The 25,210-nt window shown below is 45.8% G+C and overlaps 1 protein-coding gene across 8 annotated transcripts in view; it reads left to right on the forward strand.

Annotated features, from left to right (window-relative positions):
• TMEM269 (transmembrane protein 269) overlaps positions 1-24,511 on the forward strand; it is a 35,150-nt gene extending 10,639 nt beyond the window's left edge. For 4 of the 8 annotated variants that reach the window (XM_030537983.1, XM_030537976.1, XM_030537977.1 and 1 more), the window contains exons 3-7: positions 8,050-8,197; positions 12,349-12,446; positions 16,782-16,925; positions 18,799-18,999; positions 20,616-24,511. In XM_030537983.1, coding sequence (XP_030393843.1) covers positions 8,050-8,197; positions 12,349-12,446; positions 16,782-16,925; positions 18,799-18,999; positions 20,616-20,725 — 701 coding nt within the window. In that variant the 3' untranslated portion in view covers positions 20,726-24,511. Of the gene's footprint in view, positions 1-467; positions 1,004-6,468; positions 6,579-8,049; positions 8,198-12,348; positions 12,447-16,781; positions 16,926-18,798; positions 19,000-20,615 lie in introns of those variants that run through there. The other 4 variants (XM_030537980.1, XM_030537982.1, XM_030537979.1 and 1 more) reach the window with 4 other exon arrangements.
• Positions 24,512-25,210: the final 699 nt, after the last annotated feature.

Below are 25,210 nucleotides of genomic sequence, written 5' to 3' on the forward strand. Positions count from 1 at the left end.
CTCTCTAAGCTGCGTGGCCGCATAGCAGGCTATAAAGTGCCACACAGGTGCACAGCCACAAGGGCCTGGAGAGGAGAGAGGTAAGGGGGAGGGGAGCTAGTTGGGGCATGCAGGGATGCTGTGGGCCTCTCCCCTGGCCCTGGAGCTGCTGTCAGCAGGGAGAGGCACTGTGACCTCTCCCCCGGAGCTGCTGCTGGTGGGGAGAGGGCTGGGGGGAGTCCTCTGGCCCCAGCCCTGGGGCAGCCTGCACCCCAAACTCCTCATCCCTGGCCCCACCCAGCTCCCACACCCCCAGCTGGAGCCCTCACTCCTGCACCCAAACCCTCTGCCCCAGCCCTGAGCCCCCTTCTGTACCCCAAACCCCTCATCTCTGGCCCTTCCCCAGAGTCTGCATGCCCAGCCAGAGCCCTTGCCCCCACTCACCCCAAAGCCCTTCCCCAGCCCTGAGCCCCCTCCCGCAGCCCAAACCCCTCGGCCCCAACCCCACCACACATCACCTCCATATTGGTGCACATAACAAAATTCATTCCGCACATGGATATAAACAATTAGAGGGAAGTTGCAGGAGTCTAGCCTGCTTTGGCCTATTCTGAGAACGCCTGCTGACCTCCACAGGACAGGCCCATGTGGCATGAGGACCTGATGCGGCCTGCATTGGAAAGACTCACTGACTTCAATGGGAGCCAGATTGTGCCTTAAGTGTGGGGAGGCTAGACTGCCTCACACCATGCCAGATACACTGAGCCTGATCCTCCTCTCGCACTGGGGAAGCATTGCTGAAGCCAATGGAGTCTCATTGATGCGATAGGAGAATCAGGTTCTGTGGACATGGGAGTGGGATGTTGATAGTTAACACTCATTGGTTGAATGTTTTAACCTGCTTCCCCCAAGTAATCACAGTTGATGCAAGTGTACACAGGTTATTGTGAAAGACACTGCTCAAAAGTGGAACAAACTTGCCTTACTGGAGGCCAGTGGATAATCCCTTTTTTACAACAGAAAGGTAAAGAAATGCCAATTTCATACTTGGTTTTTTTCTTCTTTTTTTTTTTTTTTTTTTTTTTTTTTTTTGTAAACCCTTTGAGCACCGTTTCTCCATGTTCTGTTACTGCTGATGCTAGCAGCCGGCCATTGTGATGCGAAAAGCATCGTTGGGTATCAAGATTCTAATCTTTTTCTTGCTGCTTTTCTCTGTTTTCACTGATTGTTAAAATCCAAGATTTCTGCTGGGGAGGATTCCTGTCTGCAGCAACTCTGAGGTGGTTAGTAGCCCCACAGTTCATATTGGGCCAGGAGTTTTCATTAACTCGACAGGGCTCTTCAGAAGAACGAAGTTTTAACTCTCAGGGGATGGGCTGATATTTCAAAAATACACTTCTGTGGGCCATATCCATCAGCCCTTATTCTGACAATTGACGTTAATGGACTGGATTCGGATCTCATTCACCTGATGTAAATTCAAAATGACAAATAATCCTGTCAGAGTTACTCTGGATCTACACCAGCAAAACTGAGCTAGAATCCAGTCAAAGGGGAGTAAGGATTTAGCGTATTTAAACTAAATGTCTGTCCCTATTTTGTGACATGGCTGAAAGAAATAAACATAAATCTATGGGCCTGATTCTCCTCTCACTTTCCTCTGTTTTACAGCACTGTAACCTGACATCAGTGGAGTTACTTTTGGTGTTTGCTCTTACACCAGAATGACTGAGTGACACTACGGCAGTCAATGGAAGTTAGACTTGTGTGCATCTGGGGTGAGATGAGAATCAAGTCCTATAACTTAAGGGCCCAATCCGGTTCCATTAAAGTCAATGGCAAAACTTGTACTGACTCCATGGGAGCAGGGAATGGGAGGGGAGGAAGAGGACAAATAATTTTAAAACTTACACTTGGAGTCCATTCTCTGTCACGCTGTCGAACTCCATTGGCGTAACGTACTTGCGCAAGGTCTGTCTCATATGTCTAGTGAATTATCAGTTTTGATGGCTGCTTTGTTGGATAACAGCTACCAAGAATATCTATCTAAGCATCTTAAAATTCACCAGGTAGCCCTCAAAGGTACTCACTTGTGATCTGACTGAAGACCATCAAGCTGACTGCCAGTGTGGAGCTGAGGAATATATCATGCTATTTTTTCCTGACACTTCTTTCCAGATGTTGTGGGCTGAAGTCGGGTCAGTGGTGACAGTTGTGAGGCTACTCTAATAAGTAGGGCTGGCTTTAGGAACTGTGGGGCCCGATTCAAATGCCCAGCAACGGTGCGGGTCTTCGGCAGCAGAGGGTCATTCTCTTGCTCCGGGTCTTCCGTGGAGCCCCTACTGCCAGGATGCTGCCGAAGACCCGGAGCGAGTGAAAGACACGCACACCCTGCCGTCCCAAAGTGCCGCCAAAGACCTGGACTGCCACTGGGTGAGTACAAAAAATTAAAAAGGCACCTAAAGTGTGGGGCCCGATTCCGGAGAATTGGCCTAAAGCCAGCCCTATTAATAAGCCTGGATTTTCATTGATGTCACCGTACAGACTTATAGTAGGTTCAGAGTCCTTTATTTAATGGCCTGACTTAATTAATCCTCCTATAGCTATGGAGTGATGCAAAGAATTAATCTATATAACAACCCTGCTAAGCCCTCCTTTTTAAGACACATCTCCTGAATGCCCTAATTTTGGTTTAGGATATTCTGTTTTCTCAAACTTGTCTTGTGAGAATGAGGTTATAAAGAGTGACAGACATCCAGTGTAGATGGTCTAACCAAGGCCCCTAGTTATGGGTCTAGTGGTGTACTGGAGCTTATACAACCCCTGTTGGAACTGGGGTGACATTCATCCCAAGAGTTAGGTTTAGTGTGCAAAGGCTGCATCCTTCAGGGCTTTCTTCTGCAAAGCTTCATTAAAGTCAGTTGGAGCCTTGCTTGAGTAGGGAATGCAATATCAGGCCCTAAGTGAGTGGTAAGGGAATGGAAACATCTGACATGGTGGATTTCATGTATACCCACTTTGCCCGGGTGTGAAGGATGGCACAGGGCATGATTCTCATCTCATCTATGCTGGTGTAATTCCACTGACATTTGTGGAGTTACTCTGGATTTACACCAGCATGAGTGAGGGGGAAATCAGGCCCGTATGCCTTTTTGATAGGTTTCCATTAACACTCAGTCAAGACCCTGTTGTATGCTCCTTTATAAAAACAACTTTTTCATAATAAATAAAACATGAGCCAGTATCATTGGTAGAATAAAAAAACCCAGCAAGGAGCTGCCTGGCAGATTCAGTTCAGAGGTTCTGTTTCTTCTGAAGAAGCTCATAATGTGGGAGAACAGCTGTTGTACATCAAACCATAATAATGAAAAAAAATCCCAGCAGAGATCTTGGATGTATTTAAATTTTGGACTTGTAACAGTATTGGCATCTAAGCAAAAGACACCTGCAAGGCTCATTCTGGGAATTTTCTAGCATGAGCTAGATCCACCTGTGTGTATGAACACAACACTTTCATGACATTTGCAATAACTTTTGGCCTACCTCTCAACTGTGACAGAAAATCATAGAGATGAGGAAAGGTCCATTTGGTGTGGGGGGAAAACAGCTGTCCCATCAGGGATTGTTCCTTAAATATATTTCTTAAGTGTTTTGTTTAATTCAGCTGGAAAAGCTAAAGGAGTAAAACTGGATATCAGTGGTTAGATTTTTAAATTTAAGACTCTGTGAGGGTCTCTTGTTAAATGTAGCATTTGGCTGCTGAATTCCAACAAAAGCATCAAATAAAATCAGATGGGTGGTGATTATTGAGTAGAGGAAGGATTGTGTGTGAATGTTCAGTGTTCAAGACACTAGGAATTCAAAAGCAGAGGGAATAGTACCTGATGATGGAATAATTTATAGGCAAAGAAGTCTTTTTTGTCTTTAAACATCACAGATGTGTTCCATTTGAGAGGTATAGTATGAATTGTGATGTCCACTTGTTGCACCAAACTAAGGAGTTGTTAACTGGTGTTTTGGGATATGAATGAAGAGAGCTGTTCACTTAAAATACTATTTTAGCACATAAAACATGCACTATATTATGCCCATCTTGCAGTTGTGTCTCCAGAGTATGTTGCTAAATAGGATCTGGCTGGGTCAGTACCTGGATAGGAATCCTCCAAGGATCACCTGAGGTTCTTCTGCAAAATTACATAGGGAAGACAAAAGTCTCACCTTGGATAGACACCAAATCCAGCTAGTGCAAGCTTGGGATGTTTTGCAGCACTCCCTGCAACCTGGCTGCACTGTCCTCACAATAGAGAGGAATAACAAGTTCCCTTCTAACTGATAGAGGAAACCAAGTCCCAGTGCTAAAGGTTCCTGCTGGAAAATATAGAATACAGGTGAATTAACATAAAACAAAGCAAACAGGTTCAAAGCGGAATGTGTGTAACCCAGGAAAACACTCTGCAGGCTGGAATGAATGGGGCTCAGAATGGAAGGCTCAGCCTGGCACTCTGGGTATGGAGGGCTGCTTGCAAGGCACTGTGGTGGTCTTAAGCCCTCCATAAACCCTATTTTCAAGGGTTGCAAGGGGCTATGTACCATTTAAATCCCATGCAAGTGGGCCTTCTGCCCAGGGCTGTTTCAGTTGCGGGAAACCTGGAACCCCAGTTCTTTTCAATGGGCTGCCCAGTACATACAGGACCTGATGCCAGGTCACTTGTAACAAATGAAACTACACTCGTGCCTAGTACAAACCATTAAAGTCAATGGTGTTTCGCAGGGGGTGAATTTTGCCCCAGAGAATAAAATGAGTGATTGAACAAAATGATTGAAATGGCTTCTTACCATTGGCTGTCTTCAGTTCCCATAGTTCCACAAAGGTGGACAAGTGAGGGCAGGGGTGTTTTTTCTTTTGTTCCTGCCCTTCCCTCCTGTTTTTTGTTTGTTTTTTTTTGGGGGGGGGTGTTTACATATAGGTGGCCTTCTATTCCTTTGATAAACAGTAATATTGGAGTCTTGAAGTTACTGAGATAAAACGTTAAAGTGCAATTATAATATATTTAAAACTGTTATTTCTCTATTGCTGTTCCTAATCTCCAACCAGCAGCACAGTTTAAAAAGCACTCAAGATAGAGACAAGACTCTTCCCTTGGTTGCATCTGCTGAATTGTGTGGGAGTGCATGGTTGTAATCCTGTAAACAGCCTTATCCGTACAAATATATAATCAGCCAGTATCACCAATACACGTTGCATCACCACAGCAGCATAAAGGAACTAAGTGGCTGCAGACTTGGTTTAAATGGTTATTGAAGATGGGTTTATTGCTGCTTTTAATCATTGTAACGATATAGAACAGCCAAAGTGAGGTGGCAAATTTGATCCCAAATCTACAAATAAACATGCATTTAATTCATATGGAAATCACCTTGATTTCTTGTATGTTACTTCCCTCTCTTTCCATGGTGTCTGTGATCTTTGACATTTCTCTTAGCTTGTGGTAAAAGAACACGACCTGCAAAAACGGAACGGGTGCTAAAAGAACCAATAGTCCAGCTGTTCAGCTTTTGATGGTTACAAAAGAATCTGTCTGTTCTTTAGATTTCATGTTACTGAATATTTTTCAGCCAGTTCATTTGAAAAATTGGATGTAATTGACTGCTTCCCACAAGCCCTGAGCACAGGAAACATTCCTGCATTTTTACCTTGGGAGATTTGTTAGTATGAGTATCAGAGGGGTAGCTGTGTTAGTCTGGATCTGTAAAGCAGCAAAGAATCCTGTGGCACCTTACAGACTAACAGACATTTTGGAGCATGAGCTTTCGTGGGTGAATACCCACTTCATCAGATGCATGTTAGTAGGAGTGGCCCAGCTGTTTTTTAAGCAGGTATCTCATTTCAGTGATTCATGAGCACTAATTTGACAATCAGTTTGGTTTTAGTCAATAAAACATTTCAAATGTGCCCACCGATGTAAATGGTGCCTCTTCTAACAACCTTTTTGCTGTGTTTTATGTTAATCCAAATGGGATTGTTTGTAATGTGGGGTAAATAGACTTCGTATTCCTCTGGGTGCATGTTTTATCTGCTCAAGTATTACGTTTAAGTGGACAAAGCATACTGTTCCTCTGACTTTGCCTAGAATGGGCACAGCTTTACAGGTTTGATGGGATGTTTAACAGTTATTTTTAAAAACTAACTTGTGCTTTTGTACAAAGAGCAAACAAGTGAGCAGGTCACTGAAGCTTAAAAAGAATAAGCCTGACTGCAGATGGTACCTCCAAATGGGGGCTCATGGCTGCCTCATGGGAAATCTGTTTTCACAAGAGCAAGTGCTAGTGAAACTTTGATAAAGTTGTGTCTTACAAGATACTGGCTTTTACTGTGTTGTCCCAGTATGAGCCTTGGGAGGGCTTGAAGGGAGGGCGGTAAAGCCGTATACACCAATCTGACTCGTTTCACATTGATGGCTTTTGCTCTGACATGCTGTTTTCTTTCAGATGAAGAATCTCATGAACTTGCCTGGCTTTGGAAACACGTCAAGGGCAGGGTGCAAAACACACTAGTAGGACATGACCCTTAACCTTTTCTCTAAAGAGTAGCCCTATAGGTATATAAGATAAATAGAGCTTAAAACGTGGGGTTGGTTTTATTGTAAGTTTGGTTTTTGGTTTTTTTCCTAAGTAAAAATAATGTTTTTAGTGGTTGGGTGTGGGGGAGTAAAACAGAAACAGCTTTAAGAATTTTCTGATAAGCTTTTTTTAAAATGCATTTTCAATTGTGTAACTGTGGCACGTGGTTATAGAATGGGGTGAATGAAAGCTAATGGGGCAACTGGGCTGAACATCTGAAGAGTGAATTGCTTTCGTTTGTGATGTTATCTTTGGCTGCGGTGGCCTAGAACTCAATTGATGTGTTGCCCCTAATTTCTTGTAAAACTAAGGTGCACAAAGTCCCATCACTTTCGGCCAGCACAAGCCCTGTGCTCCATTTAAACCCAGTTTTGATGCCTTCAGTGGTGCGTGGGCTTTGTGCTAGCCCCCTGCACAGGAATGTCACCTTCTAAGAATAAGTCTCTAGAGGTAGCAATTCTTCTGGGCTACTACCTGAGATAACATCTTATTGTTGCAGTCTTTCCTCCCCTCCCTCCCGTGCTATTCAGGGGAGAGGGGGCTAAAGGGACCGAGGAAGGCAAAAGGCATCCATCCTTATGAGTATATACACATGTATGTATAAGAATGCAAAGGCTGCAAAAGGCCAGATCATGGCAAGAGCTGAGTGAGTGAGGACATGTAGTACCTAGTCATTAGGCAGGTGTGAAACGATAAGGCTGAAAGTACATGAAAACACTCTGAGCAGCATGTATGGTAACAACACCTCTGGGAGCTAATCTCACGGTAGTCATCTCATGATGTGGGGCAGAAGGGCTACAGCCAGGCTGGCACGTTTAGCATTGACAGCTGCCAAAGGAAGCACGGAGATGAGTGCTGGCCCCTTTAATGGCAGAGGAACTGCTGGCTGACTCAGGTCTCCCCACGAAGAACAACAGTCAGGTACTAATTTACACACCAATAGCAGGAAAACTCCCCTCTTTGTAAGGCTGTCCCAAAAGCAAACTTCTGAAGGAAGGACCTCAATATAGAGTATTGGAGTTGAGGGGCACTAGTCCTTGTCCCCGTTCCACCACTTTTGCATCAACTCTTTTTTTTAAAATCCAGACTGGGCCACCATTGGTATTTAGTGTTTTATTGGCTTTAGTTTTATTAAAGGAAAAAAACCTATAAGGCCAAGAAGCTCCTGTCCCCTTTTCACAGCAGTTCTGTATCCCAGGACACATTGCAGTAGGATCGCCATTAAAAACCTAGCTCCATGTTCACACAATAAAATCAGCCCTCTCTAAGACTCCCTCAGCTTGACCCTAGAACGGATTCACAGATACTTGGGGAATTTAACTATAGACTCAACGCTGATCCATTGGGCCTTCTCCTGTTCTTCAAGGATCTGTGCTTAAATAATTTCCTCTTGGAAAGGCAGCGGCAAAGGTCTTCTCGTCCTGACTTTCTCCCCCTGCTGGGTTCCAGGTATATTTCACCACTTTAAGAAGCTGTTCCTGAGAGAGCAAGCAGGTCGAGCCCAGGCTCTGGAGTTTGTCCGCAAGAATGTCGCCAATGCCCTCTCTATGGCTAACCTGATCATGGGCCTGTCTTCCATCCTCTGCAGCCTAAATGGGTAGGTCTGGGTCTTCACATAGTGGTGTGGATTCCTGGGAGAGACTGCATAAAAATTGGCAAGGGTGGAGGGAGGGACAGGGAATCCTCCTTATAATCAGTGGCAAAACTTCCATTTGTCCTCTGGGGGAAGAGCCAGGGCCACTAAGGCCATGTTTACATTTGAAAAGACGACGGGTGTGAATGGTGAGTGCACCGAAGAGCTGCACACTAACTGCCCTGTGTGGACACTCCTGCTGCAAACCAAAAGGGACCTAGTGCATGTGAATCCAGTCATCTTTCCAACTGGACTCTGTTAATGTGAACTAAGAACCTTCTAGTTCATGCCCACAGTGTGCACAGGGGACAGCTAAAGCGCAGCTCTGGTGCACTCTGCGGTTTGCCCCCCTTAGCTGCACTGCGGTGCTGTGTAGACAAACCACTAGCTAATGCGGGTGCATTTCAAAACGTGACACTTTGCCCTTGGGTGGGTGTGGCCTAAGGTGACATCTCCAAGGTGACGGCTATCAGCTGGTGAGGGGTGGCTGTTGCCTCAAGGAATTTCTGTGCTATGTCACATCCTCTGCCCCCTGGTTGACTTCAGTGGAATACCTGGACTGTAAATCAGGATAAGAATTGGCCCATGTAGCATAAAATTTCTCTGCACTGCATTATCAGTGAGCTGCCAAGGTACCTCCTCCAGGCTAAGTAAGCAACACTGTCGGTAGGAAAGAAGAGGCCTGGTGAGGTAACAAAGCAGCGAAGGGATTGAAGAGTGTTAAACCAGGCCCAGGGGAATATATTCAGGGTTGTCTTCCGCCCACATGAGTAGGGGTTCCCATAAATTTCTGCAGGATGCCAAAAGGACCTTTCCTTATACAATGTCCTGGGAGGATACCCAGCTAACACTATTCCCTGGACTTTATCACTTGTTAATTTATACGGTGCATCGGGAATTGAATGGCCAGCCCTGCTCAGATACTGCTCCTGTTGACATCACTGTAGGGATGTGCCTCCATTCAGACTGCTAAATTGGGTCTGAAATCCCATCGGGGCTTGTCAAATGGAATCACTTCTGATCAGAAAATAGAATAAAAAGAAAAGAGCTGGTCGTCCAGACTTTTATCCTCTAGGCACACATCTGAAATGTTCTATTAAAGACTAACAGATTACTCATGGTTCAGGAGTTATTCCCACATGGTATCACTTGTGTGCTCTGTTCCGTTCAGGAGACGGAATCACCGGGAGACATTTTCCTGGAGCAAAACCAACCTGGCAGTCTAGTGTGTAGTTGTTGCTCTCCTTAGCTTCACTTTAAGCCTGTGTACCCTACGGCTACCAAAACAGAGCTGGAGGCTTGGTTATAGCTCAGTAAAAGGGCTGGTTTCGCATTAGTGTAAATTGGCACAGTGCCACTGCTGGAGTAAGGTTTTGTAATTGAGCCTTAGTCATGTGCCAGGCTTTAGCATCGTTATGTGACCTGGTTACAATATGGCAGGCTCCTGTGCACACTACAGATCTGATCGTGCTGCACATGACTCTGCTGTGGTAACACAAATGGCTCCCTAAGGCACTATTTATGTTGTTTAAAAATGTTAAAGTGAGGAGGGAAGGGAGATGTCAAGCAATATAGCCCCCAAATTTAGGCTTGGGCATTTTTTAAACAGAAAACGTAGTCTGTAAAGTCAATAGAAACGTTTTGTTATTTGACACTTAGCTCAAGTGGTAGCAGACTCTGCTTTCGTATGTGGAGAAGCCGAGTTCTAGCCTGGCTGGTACTGCAAACTGCCAGCAGTCCGTGGTGTGCAGTGTAGTGAAAATGACGAAATTACAGTACAAACATTTTGATCCATGGTGCAAACTAAAATTGTGCAAGAAAGATCAGAATAGGACACCCCAGTATCTAATTTGGAGATATTTCTGTAGCATCCGTTACTGTCATTTCTAAATGGTATGAAACCACACAGTTTTGGGTCTGCACCCAAATATCCCATTTATGAATAGGGGTCTACTTAAATGGTGGAGAAATAACACTTTTTTCATGGGTTGGTCATGGCATAAATAGCAAATTTCGCTGATGTGTTTCATCAGCATTATTCAAACTGGAGGTCCTGACCCAAAAGGGGGTCTCAAGACTATTGTAGGGTGGGCATGAGAGTGGCGGCCACTGGCCGGGCACCCTGCTCTGAAGATAGTGCCGCTGCCAACAGAAGCGCAGAAGTAAAGACGGAACCCTTTTGCAGTGCTACCAGCAGCAGTATTGCCTTCAAAGCTGGGTGCCCAGCCATTAGCCACCGCTCTCCATCCGCCCACCTCTGAAGGCAGCACAGAAGGAAGGAAGGGTGGCAATACCGTGACACCCTCCACCCCTTACACACACACACACACACAGTAGCCAGTTTTCACGCAGGAGACCAGATTTCATGGTGCATGACGTGTTTTTCATGGCCATGAATTTGGTACAGCCCTTTTTATGAATCATATATCATCGAATACTTGCAAGGAAATGTATTAACTCTGTTTGGAGGAGAGACGCTCACTCTTCTCCCTCAAGGTGAAGTGAACACAACAAATTAGGTACATGGGGATGATGAATGAACTCCTTGAAGGACAGGGATTCTGTTGCCGTGTGGATATCACCTTGTACCAGTTCACAGCAACCAAATGGAGATTGTACTACAGCAGCCTAAGGGATGTGCCTGGCACACAGGAATTAATAGAGGCGGTGCTTATGAAAGCAGTGATGCCATGGGTGGTGGATGGAGCCCCACTTTGGGGAGGCTAGCCCCCACTCCACCCCTTTCCCTTGCCCCCCTCCGCAGCCAGAGCTCTGAGACCACTCTGCCCCACCCCCTCACCAGAGGAGCCTCATGCCAGCCCCAGCTACTTAGAGGAGCCCCAGGCTGGCTAGAGCCGCCACCGCCGCAGACCCCAGGCTGCCCTGCGGGAAAAGTCAAAAGCTCTTCTCTTCTTCTCTCTTCCAAAAGCTCTTCTCTTCTTCTCTCTTCCAAAAGCTCTTCTCTTCTTCTCTCTTCCAGAAGACGAACCTGAGCTTTTGCAATGCCCCATGCAGCTTCAGAGTAGCTGAGAGGCAGTATGTGTACTAGGTTTGTCAGTAATATCCCTGGAGTCCAGCGAGTTACTGATGAACCCAGGAAGCTGAGTAGCACATCCTGTTGACCCGGAACCTGCATGGGGCATAATACAAGCAAAAAACTTCCCCACCAAACCTGCAAGCAGGGTCCGGCGGCAGCGGCTGCTCTAGGGGAGGCTGCGTCTATTCTACCCACCACTCAGGAGTCGTGTTTGGCCAGATCTTACAGTAACTCGCAGAGCACAGGAGGCCACAGCACTGTACTGTTAGTCAGCATCCTGTTGATCAGTTGGACCAAATTCTGTCCTCCTTTTACACCCGGAAGGGACAGAGGCACAACTTGAATAAAAATGGAGGGGCCCTTGGAATGACAATGTAGGAGATCCACAGGCACATTCAGGGGGACATCAACAGGAGAGCTGGGGAGGGACTTATTTTGCACTGCAAAAATGATTGCACCTCTGCTGAGGCGTCTTGGAACACTCACCTAACAAATTTGTTTTGGCTGCTTGACCTCCCTGTGAAGCTCTTACGCATGTTAATCTGGTTTGGTCAAGGCCATGGCATCCCAGACACGCTACTGACTTCCCCTCTCCTCCTCCTCCTCTCCTATGTCATTATCCTCTAAGGGGGGAGGACTGTACCTGATTCCCTATTGAAGCCCATCAGCCCCTGCCTGTGGTCAAGGTCAATCAAGTCACCTTCCTCCAAGGCTGAGCAAGTGGTACATGTATGGGCTAGGACTTTTGTCTCTCCCACATCACAGTGGAGGAGCAAATTCCACTCTAAGTGCTGCTTCCCTTTCTGGAGAGCCTGTGTGAACAAGGCACCAGGAGGTGCAGGCCCGGCCTCTCGGGGAGCTACAGCCTGAGAGGTGGGAAAGGCAGAGGCGTAACAGAACATCTGGGAGTGAGGTCTGGTTTCAGGCTCCTGCACTGATGCAGAGCCATGCACATTCCAGCTTCACAGGGTGTCTCCCAGCAACCCTGAAGATTAATGCTCTTGTTACCTGTTAAAAACCTCAGAACCTGACATGGCCATGGAGACACTAATGTCCTTCCCTTGCTCTTTTCCTCTAGGCAATACTACTATGCTTGCTGGCTGCTCCTGATTGGATTCCTGCTTGACCTAGCGGATGGAGCGGTTGCTAGGCAACTGAATGCTTGCTCAGCCCTGGGTGAGTTCCATCTTGTCGTCCTCTAGAAGCTCAGAATACTAGGCCTGTTACTCAGGCTGTGAGACAGGCAGTGTCCATCTACATAATGAACGAACGAGACATACCAGGTCCACTCATCTCTGATGGGCAGGATAAACTGCACCTAAGGATAAAATTAGCCCACAGACTGTATTGCTACCCCCCCCCCCCACTGCACTGGTTGCAAATTAAACATCCAAGCTCAATAGCCATTAAACGTGCCTCTCCTGGTAGCCAGGCAGCAGCAGCAGTTTTCTCCAGTCGTTCTCGTGAATGGTGGCACTGCAGACAGGCCGTTAGGAAGCATTAAAACAACCGTATCAGTTTGACCTGTAGATACAAAAAACACAGGTGGGGAGCAAATTCCGTGTGTGTGTGTGTGGGGAAAATAACATAGGCCTCGACCCTTGCCTCTGGACAGAGAGAGGAAACATACTGCATCCCTGTCCAGAGGCTGTGGAATGGAGGCCTCTGCTGCACTGTTCCCCTTCCAGTGGGGATCCACATATGTGGATGGGAGCTCTCCATTCATCTTCCACCATCAGACTGACTGCAAAGAGCCCTTCTGGCTTGGCCCAAGATCTGTGTGAAACTCTGGGAGTGGTGAGTTTTGCCAATGGGTGGGTTTAAAACCCTTCTAATTCTGCAGGGAAGCAGCTTCCATGGATAACCTATACATGATCTGGTGGGGAAACTGAGAGAAACCTCTCTTGGGTTTCTATTGCCACCTGTTTTTTTTCCCACCCAGCTATTTGGGCCATAATATCGATTGCTCTACATCAGCTCATGCAGCATGCGAGTGGGAGAATCTGTTTGGAGGCAGAGAGAAATTGTATATTTGATCCAAATTTCCAGTGCAGTCTGGCTACATCTGTTCTCATCCTTCAGAGCAGAGCAAAGAGCGCATATATGGTGTGGGTCTAGGTTTCCCAGAACTGCTTTGTCACAGGAATATGTGAACACAGGATCAGCCTTGCAAGAGCAGAGAGCTAAATACAGTATCCAAAAGAGAAGTTCATGAGATGAGCAGGGATCTGGGGCCCAGTGCTACATTTTTAGCCCACCCAAAGCCTCCACTGCAGTCACTGGGCTCAAGTTCACCATTGCTCTGCACTTTGGAGTCATTTACACGCGTGCAAAGTGAGTATCTGAATGGTGGCATTGCACACCTGTGTTGGACTGGTGTGAACGATAGGCCCAGGGCAGCACCAAAGGGGCCTTGGGAGTGCAAGGACTGTACATCCAGGCTCCTGGACATTCCCAGGTTGTTTCTCTGTGATCGACTCTCTGTGCCCCATGCAGGAGTGTCCCTGTGCATGTAGCCAGGGTAAGTCCATGTTTGGGACTGGAGCAGTTTGCTTAGAGTTGAGCTGGGACACTGCCTCCATCTGAGCAGCTCGGCCTCTGGCCCTGCTGGCTCATAGGAAAAAGGCTTTGTGGTGCTCTCCAGGTTTGTTGTCTCTCACTGACTCTAGATCAGGGGTGCTTGGTTTATAAGCAGCATTTTTCTAACTGGCAGCCCTGCAAGGTACCCTTGGGAACCAGGAGTCAAGCTAGGTTGTGCCATAAGGCTCAGGGAGTTAACGGTTCTGACGGTTCACAGGCCAGAACCGACTCTTGCTCCCTCTGCTGTAGCTTGGCTCTCTGGGGCCAATGGGAATAAAACCAGCGACATTTATTTTAGTCAGTGAACTTGGCACATGAGGCTCTGATACACCCAGGGAGCATAGAAGAAGGTGCCAATTTAAAAAAAAAAAAAAGGGTCTTCAGGGTCCCACTCCCCCTGCACCTAAACCAATCCAATGAGCCACCCCCATCCGGATCCCCACGCCACTGAGCCCCCTCCCCCAGCATCTGGACCCTCCCACTGAGCTCACACCCAGACCCCACTGTCAAGCCTTAACCACCTTCACCAGATCATAGAATCATAGACTGTCAGGGTTGGAAGGAACCTCAGGAGGTCATCTCTAGTCCAACCCCCTGCTCAAAGCAGGACCAATCCCCAACTAAATCATCCCAGCCAGGGCTTTGTCAAGCCTGACCTTAAAAACCTCTAAGGAAGGAGATTCCACCACCTCTCTAGGGAACACATTCCAGTGCTTCATCACTCTCCTAGTGAAATAGTATTTCCTAATATCTTACCTAAACCTCCCCCACTGCAACTTGAGACCATTGCTCCTTGTTCTGTCATCTGCTACCACTGAGAACAGTCTAGATCCATCCTCTCTGGAACCCCCCTTTCAGGTAGTTGAAAGCAGCTATCAAAAACCCCTTCATTCTTCTCTTCTGCAGACTAAATAATCCCAGTTCCCTCAGCCTCTCCTCATAAGTCATGTGCTCCAGCCCCCTAATCATTTTTGTTGCCCTCTGCTGGACTCTTTCCAATATTTCCACCTCCTTCTTGTAGTGTGGGGCCCAAAACTGGACGCAGATGAGGCCTCATCAATGTCGAGTAGAGGGGAATGATCACGTCCCTCGATCTGCTGGCAATGCCCCTACTTATACAGCCCAAAATGCTGTTAGCCTTCTTGGCAACAAGGGCACACTGTCGACTCATATCCAGCTTCTCATCCACTGTAACCCCTAGGTCCTTTTCTGCAGAACTGCTGCCTAGCCACTCGGTCCCTAGTCTGTAACAGCGAATGGGATTTTTCTGTCCCAAGTGCAGGACTTGTTGAACCTCATCAGGTTTCTTTTGGCCCAGTCCTCTAATTTGTCTAGGTCCCTCTGTATCCTATCCCTACCCTCAAGCGTATCTACCACTCCTCCCAGTTTAGTGTCCTCTGCAAACTTGCTGAGGGTGCAGTCCATGCCATCCTCCAGATCATTAATGAAGATATTGAACAAAACCGACCCTTGGGGCCCACTGCTTGATACTGGCTGCCAACTAGACATGCAGCCGTTGATCACTACCCATTGAGCCCGATGATCTAGCCAGCTTTCTATCCACCTTATAGTCCATTCATCCAGTTCATACGTCTTTAACTTGCTGGCAAGATTACTGTGGGAGACAGTATCAAAAACTTTGCTGAAGTCAAGGAATAACACATCCACTGCTTTCTCCTCATCCACAGCGCCAGTTATCTCCTCATAGAAGGCAATTAGGTTAGTCAAGCATGACTTGCCCTTGGTGAATCCATGCTGACTGTTCCTGATCACTCTCTTCTCCTCTAAGTGCTTCAGAATTGATTTCTTGAGGACCTGCTCTATGATTTTCCCAGGGACTGAGGTGAGGCTGACTGGTCTGTAGTTCCCCAGATCCTCCTCCTTCCCTTTTTTAAAGATGGGCACAACAGTAGCCTTTTTCTAGTCATCCGGGACCTCCCGCATTCGCCATGAGTTATCAAAGATAATGGCCAATGACTCTGCAATCACATCCGCCAACTCCTTCAGCACCCTCGGATGCAGCACATCCGGCCCCATGGACTTGTGCTCGTCCAGTTTTTATAAATAGTCCTGAACCATTTCTTTCTCCACAGAGGGCTGGTCACCTCCTTCCCATACTGTGCTGCCCAGTGCAGCAGTCTGGAAGCTGACCTTGTTCGTGAAGACAGAGGCAAAAAAATCATTGAGTACATTAGCTTTTTCCACATCCTGTCACTAGGTTGCCTCCCTCATTCAGTAAGGGGCCCACACCTCTCTGGAGGTGAAAAGAGTTGCACCAGAAAGTGGGGGGAGTTTAAAATGTGCCTAGCTGACTCCTCCAAGTGATTTGTAAAATCAAAGATCAAAACTAGACTCTTCTGATCTGCCAAAGCTAGAACATCTTCCCCACCATCACCTGCCTCACTGGAGCCCAAGCCAGAGAGTAATCCCCCCATGTCCCGTACTTAGTTCTTCCAGTGGTTCATTATTAGGGTGACCAGCCAGCAAGTGTGAAAAATCGGGATGGGGTGGGGGGTAATAGACAAAGCCAAATATCGGGACTGTGCCTATAAAATTGGGACATCTGGTCACCCTCTTTGTTATCTTCATGGTTACACAATTGGGCCTTATTTCCACTTGAGCGCAACTAGCTTCTGCTTCCAGCTCTTGGCTTTTATTCTGCCTTGGCTGGACTGAAGAGCCCCCTGCTGTCAGAAATCCCCCTGTCTAGACACTTATGGGTCATGAGCAAGGCACGGATGTAGCTCTTTAGTCTCTGTAAGGGACATGATGTGGTCGTGGCGACGGTGCTAGTTGTGTCCAGCCCAGGGAGTTCTCTAGTGGGTGATGCTGGACTCACCCCAAGAGCACTGCTGGGCTTGGGAAATCCGTCTGCCCCTTCCTGCCATTTGTGGTGCTGGTCGCTGAGCAGCTGCTTCTCACTCACTGCAGGTGCCAAGTTGGATGACTTTGCTGACTTCACTTCATTCGGTCTGGCCACAGCTCTACTGCTGCAGGCTCACGGGATCCTGGATGGCTTGCTGGCTATCGTCTATGTGCTCGCAGTCTTTTCCCGCTTGTGCTTCTTCTCGAGTGGTAAGTGCGTGGTCTCCCTTTCTCTGCGTGGGGTTGGAGCGTGGCTACAGTCAGTAATAAGGGAGTGTAAGTAGGCTGAAAAGTCCATCACCTCACCTTCTAGTTGTAGGAGTTTATTCAAGGTTCTGTTCTAGTCTCTGCTAACATGGGCCGGGCAGCACCTCCTGCTGAGAGGAAATGGAATCAGACAAAAGTTCTGGTCCTGCTTTTTGAACTCCTGTAGCTGAGAAGCAGCCGTGCCCTGTGAGTTTCTAAACAGCACAGACTCATTGGTTCTATTTCATAGCAACTGCTGCAAGTGATGGCACCCGTGTGTGTGACAGTGCTTGGAGGTGTGGGAAGCCCCGGTCATGGATCTCTGCTGCTGGGGAGGAGGGAGAACAGATCAGCACCTGGCGGCTGGGGAGCAGTAGGAAGGGTTCAGACTCACAGGGCCACCATGTTCTCCTTGTGGAGTTTCCTGGTTTCTCTGTCCCACTCCAGCAGAAGATATAGTGGGAGAGTGTGGGTGAGATGCTGTGTATGTGTTAGAGACTTTCAGCTTTAGTGTCTCTCTTTGTTGTTAACAACACATTAAACTTTCAAACCTGTATCAGTGACCTGTCCCCTTCATTCTTTACTACTTGTCCAATTTTTGTGTCATCTGCAAACTTTATCTGTGATGATTCTATGTTTTCTCCCAGGTTACTGATAAAAATGTGGGGGCAGGGCCAAGAACCAATCCTTGTTGGATCCCACTGGAAACACACCCACTTGATGACGGTTCCCCATTTACAGTTACATTTTGAGACTATACGTTAGCCAGTTTTTAGTCTATTGAATGTCTGTCATGTTCATTTTATATTGCTCTAGTTGTTGAATTAAAATGTTGTGTAATACCAAGTCACATGCTTTACAGAAGTGTAAGTAAATTACATTAGCAGTGTTATAAATTTGGTTAATAAAAGTAGTTTCATCAAAATATCAAGTTAGTGAGACGGGATCTGTTTTCCATAAGCCCATGTTGATTTGCATTAATTACATTGCCTCCTTTTAATTCTTTATTAATAGGGTCCCATATCAGCCAGCCCAATATCTTACCTGGGTCGATATTGGGCAGACAGGCCTACAACTACCTGGGTCAGCCTGTTTACCCTTTTTAACACTGGCCCAACATTGGCTTTCCTCCAGTCATCTGGGATTTCCCCAGTGCTCCAAGACTCATTGAACATCTGCATTTTCCCTTCCAGTAGCTGGAGTGAGAGAGCAACAAAAGAGAAGGTAGAAGAGAGGAAAGCAAGAGGATGAAAAACCTGTAGAAGAGAGGAAAAGAAAACAAATGTAGCTCTGATTGATCGAGGGGAAGGAGGGAGGAAAGTTAGCCAACGACCCTTTTTTGGTTGTGATGCCTTTTCTCAGCATTGAGATACTGTGGTGATGGACACAGTATGCATTGGCCTGCTAAACCAGGGTTGGGAGTTCAATCCTTGAGGGGGCCATTTAGGGATTTGGGGCAAAAATCTGTCTGGTGATTGGTCATGCTTTGAGCAGGGGGTTGGACTAGATGATCTCCTGAGGTCTCTTCCAACCCTGATATTCTATGGTACAGTATGAACTCCTAGATAGTTTGGTCCACTGTCTAGTCGTCGTTTTTCAGCTGAGGGAAATGAAAAATACACACAGTAAATGGTAAAACGTGATTTTAAGTTTTCATTTTTCTTGTCTCAGGTGTTACAAATAAAACGGGAAGAACTGTTCACATTTTTGGTTAACCTGTCCATGTCCCTTTTTAGGGCTGAACCAAGCATTCTCGTTTATTTCCCAGAATCCTCTGGTTATAGCTTTGTGGCAATTTGAAAAAGAAAAGTCACCCATTCCTTCCTCTTCCTTGTAGGAATCCCTTTCATGTACCGAGGTCTGCCCTGTCCCTATGCTTCTTCCCTCCTGACTGGCACATACCTCTTGACTGGGGGCAACCTTGTGGTTCTGCGGATTGTGGCCATGATAATGATCCTGTTCATGGTTGACCAGGGCTTCTATCCTCATGACAAAGTATTGGAGTCCCAGCTCTGGAAAAAGATGGTCTATGCAGGGGGTAAGTTTTAAAATAAGCCAGCACAAAACCTTGGCTCAGTTGTTTCTGATAATGCACACAAGGGGTGAGGGCATAGTGCTTGCCCTTCGTTATCTAGTCCCTTCTTTGACTTCATTCTTCAGCCCAGCTGACGGAAAGGGTCAACTAATGTGAACCAGAGTTCTTGGAAGCTGAATGAAAATATACATTTCTTTTTTGTACTGTAAACCTAAAATAGATATCTAGCATATAGGTTCTTCAACATGTGTTTGAAACATGAGGGGGTACCTACTCACCTGACTACAGGATGCGCCTCTTTAAGAGAAGCAGAAATAGGAATACGTGGAATGCCCATAGTGCCTGTCATCACAGACGTTGTGAATTCACGCTACAAAATGGGGAAGAGCATTTTCTCAGCTTTTAGGGATCAGCAAACAGGCAGAGGCACAGAAGTCACTTGCGTAATATTACATAGTGGCCATGTTTTGACTAGGAATAGAACCAGTTTCTCAATTCTCAATTGCTATGATCAAACTCTACCTGAAATAAACCTAGATGATTCAGAAGCATAGAAGGTGTCACGCCAGATCCTATCAATGGTCCATCTAGCTCAGTTTCCTTTCTCTGGGAATGGCCAATACCAGATGTTTCAGAGGAAGGTGTAAAATACTCAACAGCTCATACTGGATAATTGCATTTTTCATTCACGGACGTTTTATGCAGTGCAATTTTGTGAGCTCTATTTTTGAAGTACTTTTCCTCAAGAAGGTCTAGTAAAAAGGGAATAAAAGAGAATTCAGTCTTCAGAACTGTGCTGTATTCCTGCTAGTTGATTGCTCAAATCAAATGTACACCAACATATCCAGGCAATACATCTATAAATCTCCACCTGAAACATTAATTCTGGGGTTTTACCAGCCACAGATAACAACAGACCGTGGCTTGTTTTGTTTTATAGAACCCCGAAATGGAGCCATGAAAGCAGCCAGACAATTATGTTGTCTAACTTACAGCCATGGCATGGAAACTGGTAGAAGCACAGAATTCGTGTGTATACAAAGATGGGGTCATGAAACTAGTTCACCAGACTGGCAGCTGCACAGTGCTGCAGGAAGGCAATGTGACAAGAGACCGTTTAAGTGATAAATCTTTGACGAGTAGCTGTATGCTGCACAGCAGAGAATCTGAGATGGGAATGGCATTACATCTGCTTCCAGCAGTATCATTCTCCATGTTCGCTGTCACAGTCTTTAACACAACCTCCTTGAAGGCACTAGGCTTGTGATTGTGTATAGAAGTGTGTCTCTAGCAGCTTGTACTTCCATGGATTATATATTTCTCTTTTAAGATCATGAAGTACATTATACATGGTGGCAATGGCTCCTTTTGTCACAGAGTTACATGCTGTGAAAGGTGCAAGAGAAGACCAGATCATACTAAACAACCTGTCTCTGGTGTTTTTTAAAAGGACTTATTTCCAGCAGTGAGCAGAAGAATCCTCCAGGCTCAAACCTGCTAGAAAATCTTTCAGTGACAGAAAGGCAGGGATTTGGGGAAGTGCGTGAAATGCATATTTACATTTGTTAACCTTGTAAATTGTATCTGACCTACTTTTCTGTGCTATTTTCCTGTTGCAGGTATCCTGATGGTTTTGTTCTCTTCCTATTCAATAGTCTCTCTCTACTATCTCGTTTGGTCTACTACTTACATCTTCTTCCCAGTCGCCTTGTGGAGCTGCAAAGTTTAACTGCACGCTTGGTGTCGTGTAGATGATGACAGCTTCATTTGTCACCATGATAACCTGTCAAAGGCAACACCTGTGACCTAAATGAAGACTTATCCTGTGTTAACATCCATGAGTTGCCTAATCCTTACTAAAGGTTTCATCATTGCAATCATCTATACTTGAAAGTAACAGCGACAGGATGTCTTGTCACTTCAAATAACACTTTCAAACTGGAGTGATAGGAAGTATCTGTGTTAACGCAGCTCCTGCAGTTCCCCTGCGTGTTTCAAAGTGTTCATGTAGTGCCTGCTCTCTGACACCACATGTGATAACTAACGTGAAGTTTAACGCTTGTTAATGGGGAAACTTCCTTTAAACTCTCCCAGCTATTTGAGGGTTTGCTGTAGATGTGAGTGTACATATTCCTTACAAAAAGATACTGTCTGGATTTAAGTTGAGAAATTCGGATTTTTATTATGCTTAAAATCATTAATTTACAAAGTTATTTGATTCTTCTAGAGTTGTAGAGTAGTAGACACCCACGATGGGGGTTCCTCTAACAACCCCACGGACCCAACCTCGCCTGTGGCTCTGGAAGAGGCCCAGGAAGGCTGAGATCAGTATCAGAAGCACTGAGATGTTGATTTGAAAACTGCTGCTTAACATCTTGACCCAGTGGGCCCAACCTTATTATGCGGGAGGGCCATAGGAACTTAAGCACGACCTTGGGTGGGCCAAACAGATTTGACAGATTTTAATCAGATTTCAAGGCACCTGTATTGATTTATATTTGAAGTCCAGCTTGTTTCTTATGTATTTAGCTAGGTTGTTTCTATGTACAGTATTGTCTGTTTACACACTTATGTAAACTAAAATGATGTAAATGACAAAACGCTAATGAATCGGCCATTAGTATATTGTGTTGAAGCAGGGTGTGGGCCTTATGAAATGCTCTGGTGGCCTGTAGGTTGGGCTCCCCTGTCCTAATCCAATGAAATGGCATGAAAACAGTTAGAGTAAGTTTATTTGTATATTTGTAATACACAGGAGAGCAGAGCAGATGGCTTTTTTCTTAATGGATCACTGAGGGCAATTTTGAAATTGCTCTCAGACCTTCTCAGCAACAGTGTTTTGCATTTGCACGAAAGATTAAAATGTCCTGCCCCTTTCCAGAGGCGGCACAGTGCAGGGGCATAGCTACGAAATGTCGGTTTAGAAGAGCCAGTGACTAAATGAACATAAGCACATGGCTTACATTAAACCACCTAGTCCTATATTTTTGCAGACAGTGTAGCTGGGCTTTTATCCTGCTCCAAGGGCCTTGGCTTCTCATCAGAGTTAGGCTGGGAAAACAGGTGTACCTAAAACATAGGGTAGTGTTGACTGTTTTAGATAGATAATTATGAACAGCTCCCCATCGAAGGTGAGATCTGTAGATTATAAATTGTAACCACCGACTACTCTAACACTCACATAGAAGTAATCAGACTAGCAAGATCATCTTGTACTTGAAACGTATAACCATACATACAGTGTACCAGACCAGAATCCCATTGCAGTAGGACCTTACCATTTCAGAGAATCCTGTGCTGAGGGAAGGAAAATTCTGACTATCCCACTGCAAAGCACCTGCCTCTGAGAAAGGAAAAATGTCTTGCAGACCAAGGGATAAAGAATAACCTCTTAAATGTTTGGGATCCTGGTGTAACTACATTGAAGTCTGTGGAGTTGCACCAGGTCTGAATTTGGCCCACGTGCAGCTTTATTGCTTTTACTGGAGTTGTACCTACTGAGGTAGGAATTTGGCCCACTGCATAAACTTCGCTGGTGAAGGGACTTTACCCAACTGTGAATTGTCTTGGCAATGTGAAAACCTCTCCCTGGACATAACTTGGACTGTCCCTGTGGGTTACAAGTCTGAGGCTCAAAACTTCACTCCAGAGACAGACCAGGGAAATTGACCAAATACATACACACCTACGTCAGTCCGGGCGTAGCTACTTCAAAGACTATCGTAAAACACTTGAGACCTGATTCTGATCTCTTTGCTGTGGTGTCAATCTGGAGTAACGCCACTGAAGTCAGACTAACATCTGGGTAAAGCTGGTGTCAGACCAAACTCAGGCCCTCACAGTTCAAGTTATGGCTTCAATTGACAAGTTATGATCTGAGTATCATTCCGATAAGTTAATTAAAATAACCATTAGATTAACTAGGTTTTAACATTGGTGTCCTTCTTATTAATGATTCAGTCTGAGAGTGCATTTGAAAAGAAAATAGCCAAACTACTAGGGTAAGATCCTTCTGCCTTAATTTTTTGACAAATGCATGCTGTTATAAAGGTTGAGGTTTTCTCACTTGAGCTGTCTGGGAACGGGGAAAGTGGGTCATGTAAGCACCTAGATTCTGCCTCCTACCTTCTCTAGGGTTGTGAAAATAAGCCTGACCTTCAAAGTGTGCCCCCGGAGGAACAGACTAATGAGAACTGCTGAAGTAAGTCCTGCACCTTGAAGCTCCTTCTCTAGAGGCCTGATCCTGTGAAGCACTGAATGCCTCCCAGGAGATGCAGCTGACTTCACTGGGAACTGAAAGGTGCTCAGCATTTCACAGTGCTAGACCTTGATATTTCTCCTCCTTTGTGCTGGAGTCTCGAAATGACAAATGAGTCACTTGCGTACCCCAGGAGGACCCGTAGAGCAGCCCTTGCATTCACCAGTGCTAGTTGGGCACAAAAGGATGTGGCAGCTATTGCAGTGGGTCAAAGCAGAGGTGCACTTGACTTTTCAAGCCATTGAGTCCCTAATTCTGATTGCATCAGCATCCTTAGAAGTATCGGAACTCGGTCCTGTTGGCTAGAGGGGGTAAAACTAGCCAGGCTGAACAGTGGCTTCCTAGCTGTGCTGAGAAATGCCTTGTTGGAGCCCTAGTCTCTCTCCGAGCCCCTGGAGGAGAGCCCCTAAGCTCGGGCATAGCCGCTGTGGCTGATTTGAGTGGCAGTGTATTGCTGCAACCTCTATGGCCAAAGAATGGCTCCATTATGAGGCCATGAGTATCCCAGTGGAGCAAGGAGAGAGAGTAGCTAGGAATCAACCCACATCGTACCTTATCACAACATATGCAAAACGGGGAGGAAAACCAGAAGCTTTCCCATTAGGCATAGCCTTCACTCCCAGAGTGCTCTGGCTCTTTCCAAGTGTTTTTTAAACATGGCACGTGACCTGATACTGTGACTACACCTGGCATTGTTTCCATGTCACCATCTTTTGTTGGCACAACTAATGGGTTTGAGAGAGTAAAAGCACCAAGCAAGAAGCTGCCTGGCAAAGTGGACTGTAGCTCATCTGTAGCTGTGGGGTGAGAGACCGGAGACTGTCCTGAAGCTGTTCTGTTCTGGCAATTGAAATGTGAACAAGAGAACACTCAATTGGCAGATGTATCACAAATGTACATAGTAATTTATTATAAGAAAGTAACTGTGGTGTGGGTTTTTATTGTTGGAGTCCTGAATATATTTTAAAGAGAATTAGGTCCATCCCCACCTGAATACTGTGGGGACAGAACTCTTTCATTTCTCCTCTATTGATTGAATCTTTGATGGGGAAGAAAATCATCTGTACCAGCTCTTTTAAAATATGAGGTCTTGATGTCCTGGAGTTCTATAATATTTATTTTTTATTGATCACTGTAGTGAAATGTATTTTATTTCTCCCCCCTGCATTTGCTTTATCTGGGGAAAGGGCACAGGAATGGAAAATTGTACTTGAAATTGAAGATCAATCTCTGGAAATAAAATTTTTGGGAAAAACATCCAATGCTGTGCTTTGTTTGAAAATCTGTTTGCTCCTGGAAAGCAAAGAAGCTGGAGACTGAAAGCATGTGAGGAAAATCTTCCACAGTTCTTGCCTTCAAACACAGGCATCTGTGGAATACAACTCTGCTCACTGTAGCTTGACGAACGTGCGTTTCCCTGTGTGACTGGGTGTTGGCGGAACGGCTTGTTTATTAGCATGCAAAGAGGTACAGCAAACATTCCCAAGGGAGACTTGAATTCCAGCACTGTCACATGACGCCACTGTTAAAACCAGACCAGCGAGGACAAGAGAACACTCCGGAAGGTAGCAGTCAGGAGATGGAGCAAAGGATAGCCTAGTCGAACTGCTTCCTAGCTCTGTTGCTGACTTGCAGTGTGATCTTGGTGAAGTCTCTTAGGCCAAAAGAATTGTCCCTAAATCCATATTTTCTTATGGATCCAAGTTTGGAAATGGCATCAACACACTTACCCCCTACTTTCCCTGTGTGTTTTAAAAAAAACAACAACCCAAATCCCTCCTTTTTGTAAATGTGCTTTGAAAAGCCAGTATTTATCAGGCAGTTTTGGCCTGGTCAGTATTTTAATAGCACACAGCTTCTGCCTTATTGCAGGAGCGTGGTGTTGTTTATCACTGCACTTACAGCAGAAGCAAGGCTGTCTTGAAAAGCTGATCGCAGCCATAATAAAACCATTGC

Source organism: Gopherus evgoodei, chromosome 18 (genome assembly GCF_007399415.2).
Source record: "Gopherus evgoodei ecotype Sinaloan lineage chromosome 18, rGopEvg1_v1.p, whole genome shotgun sequence".
NCBI lineage: Eukaryota > Metazoa > Chordata > Testudines > Testudinidae > Gopherus > Gopherus evgoodei.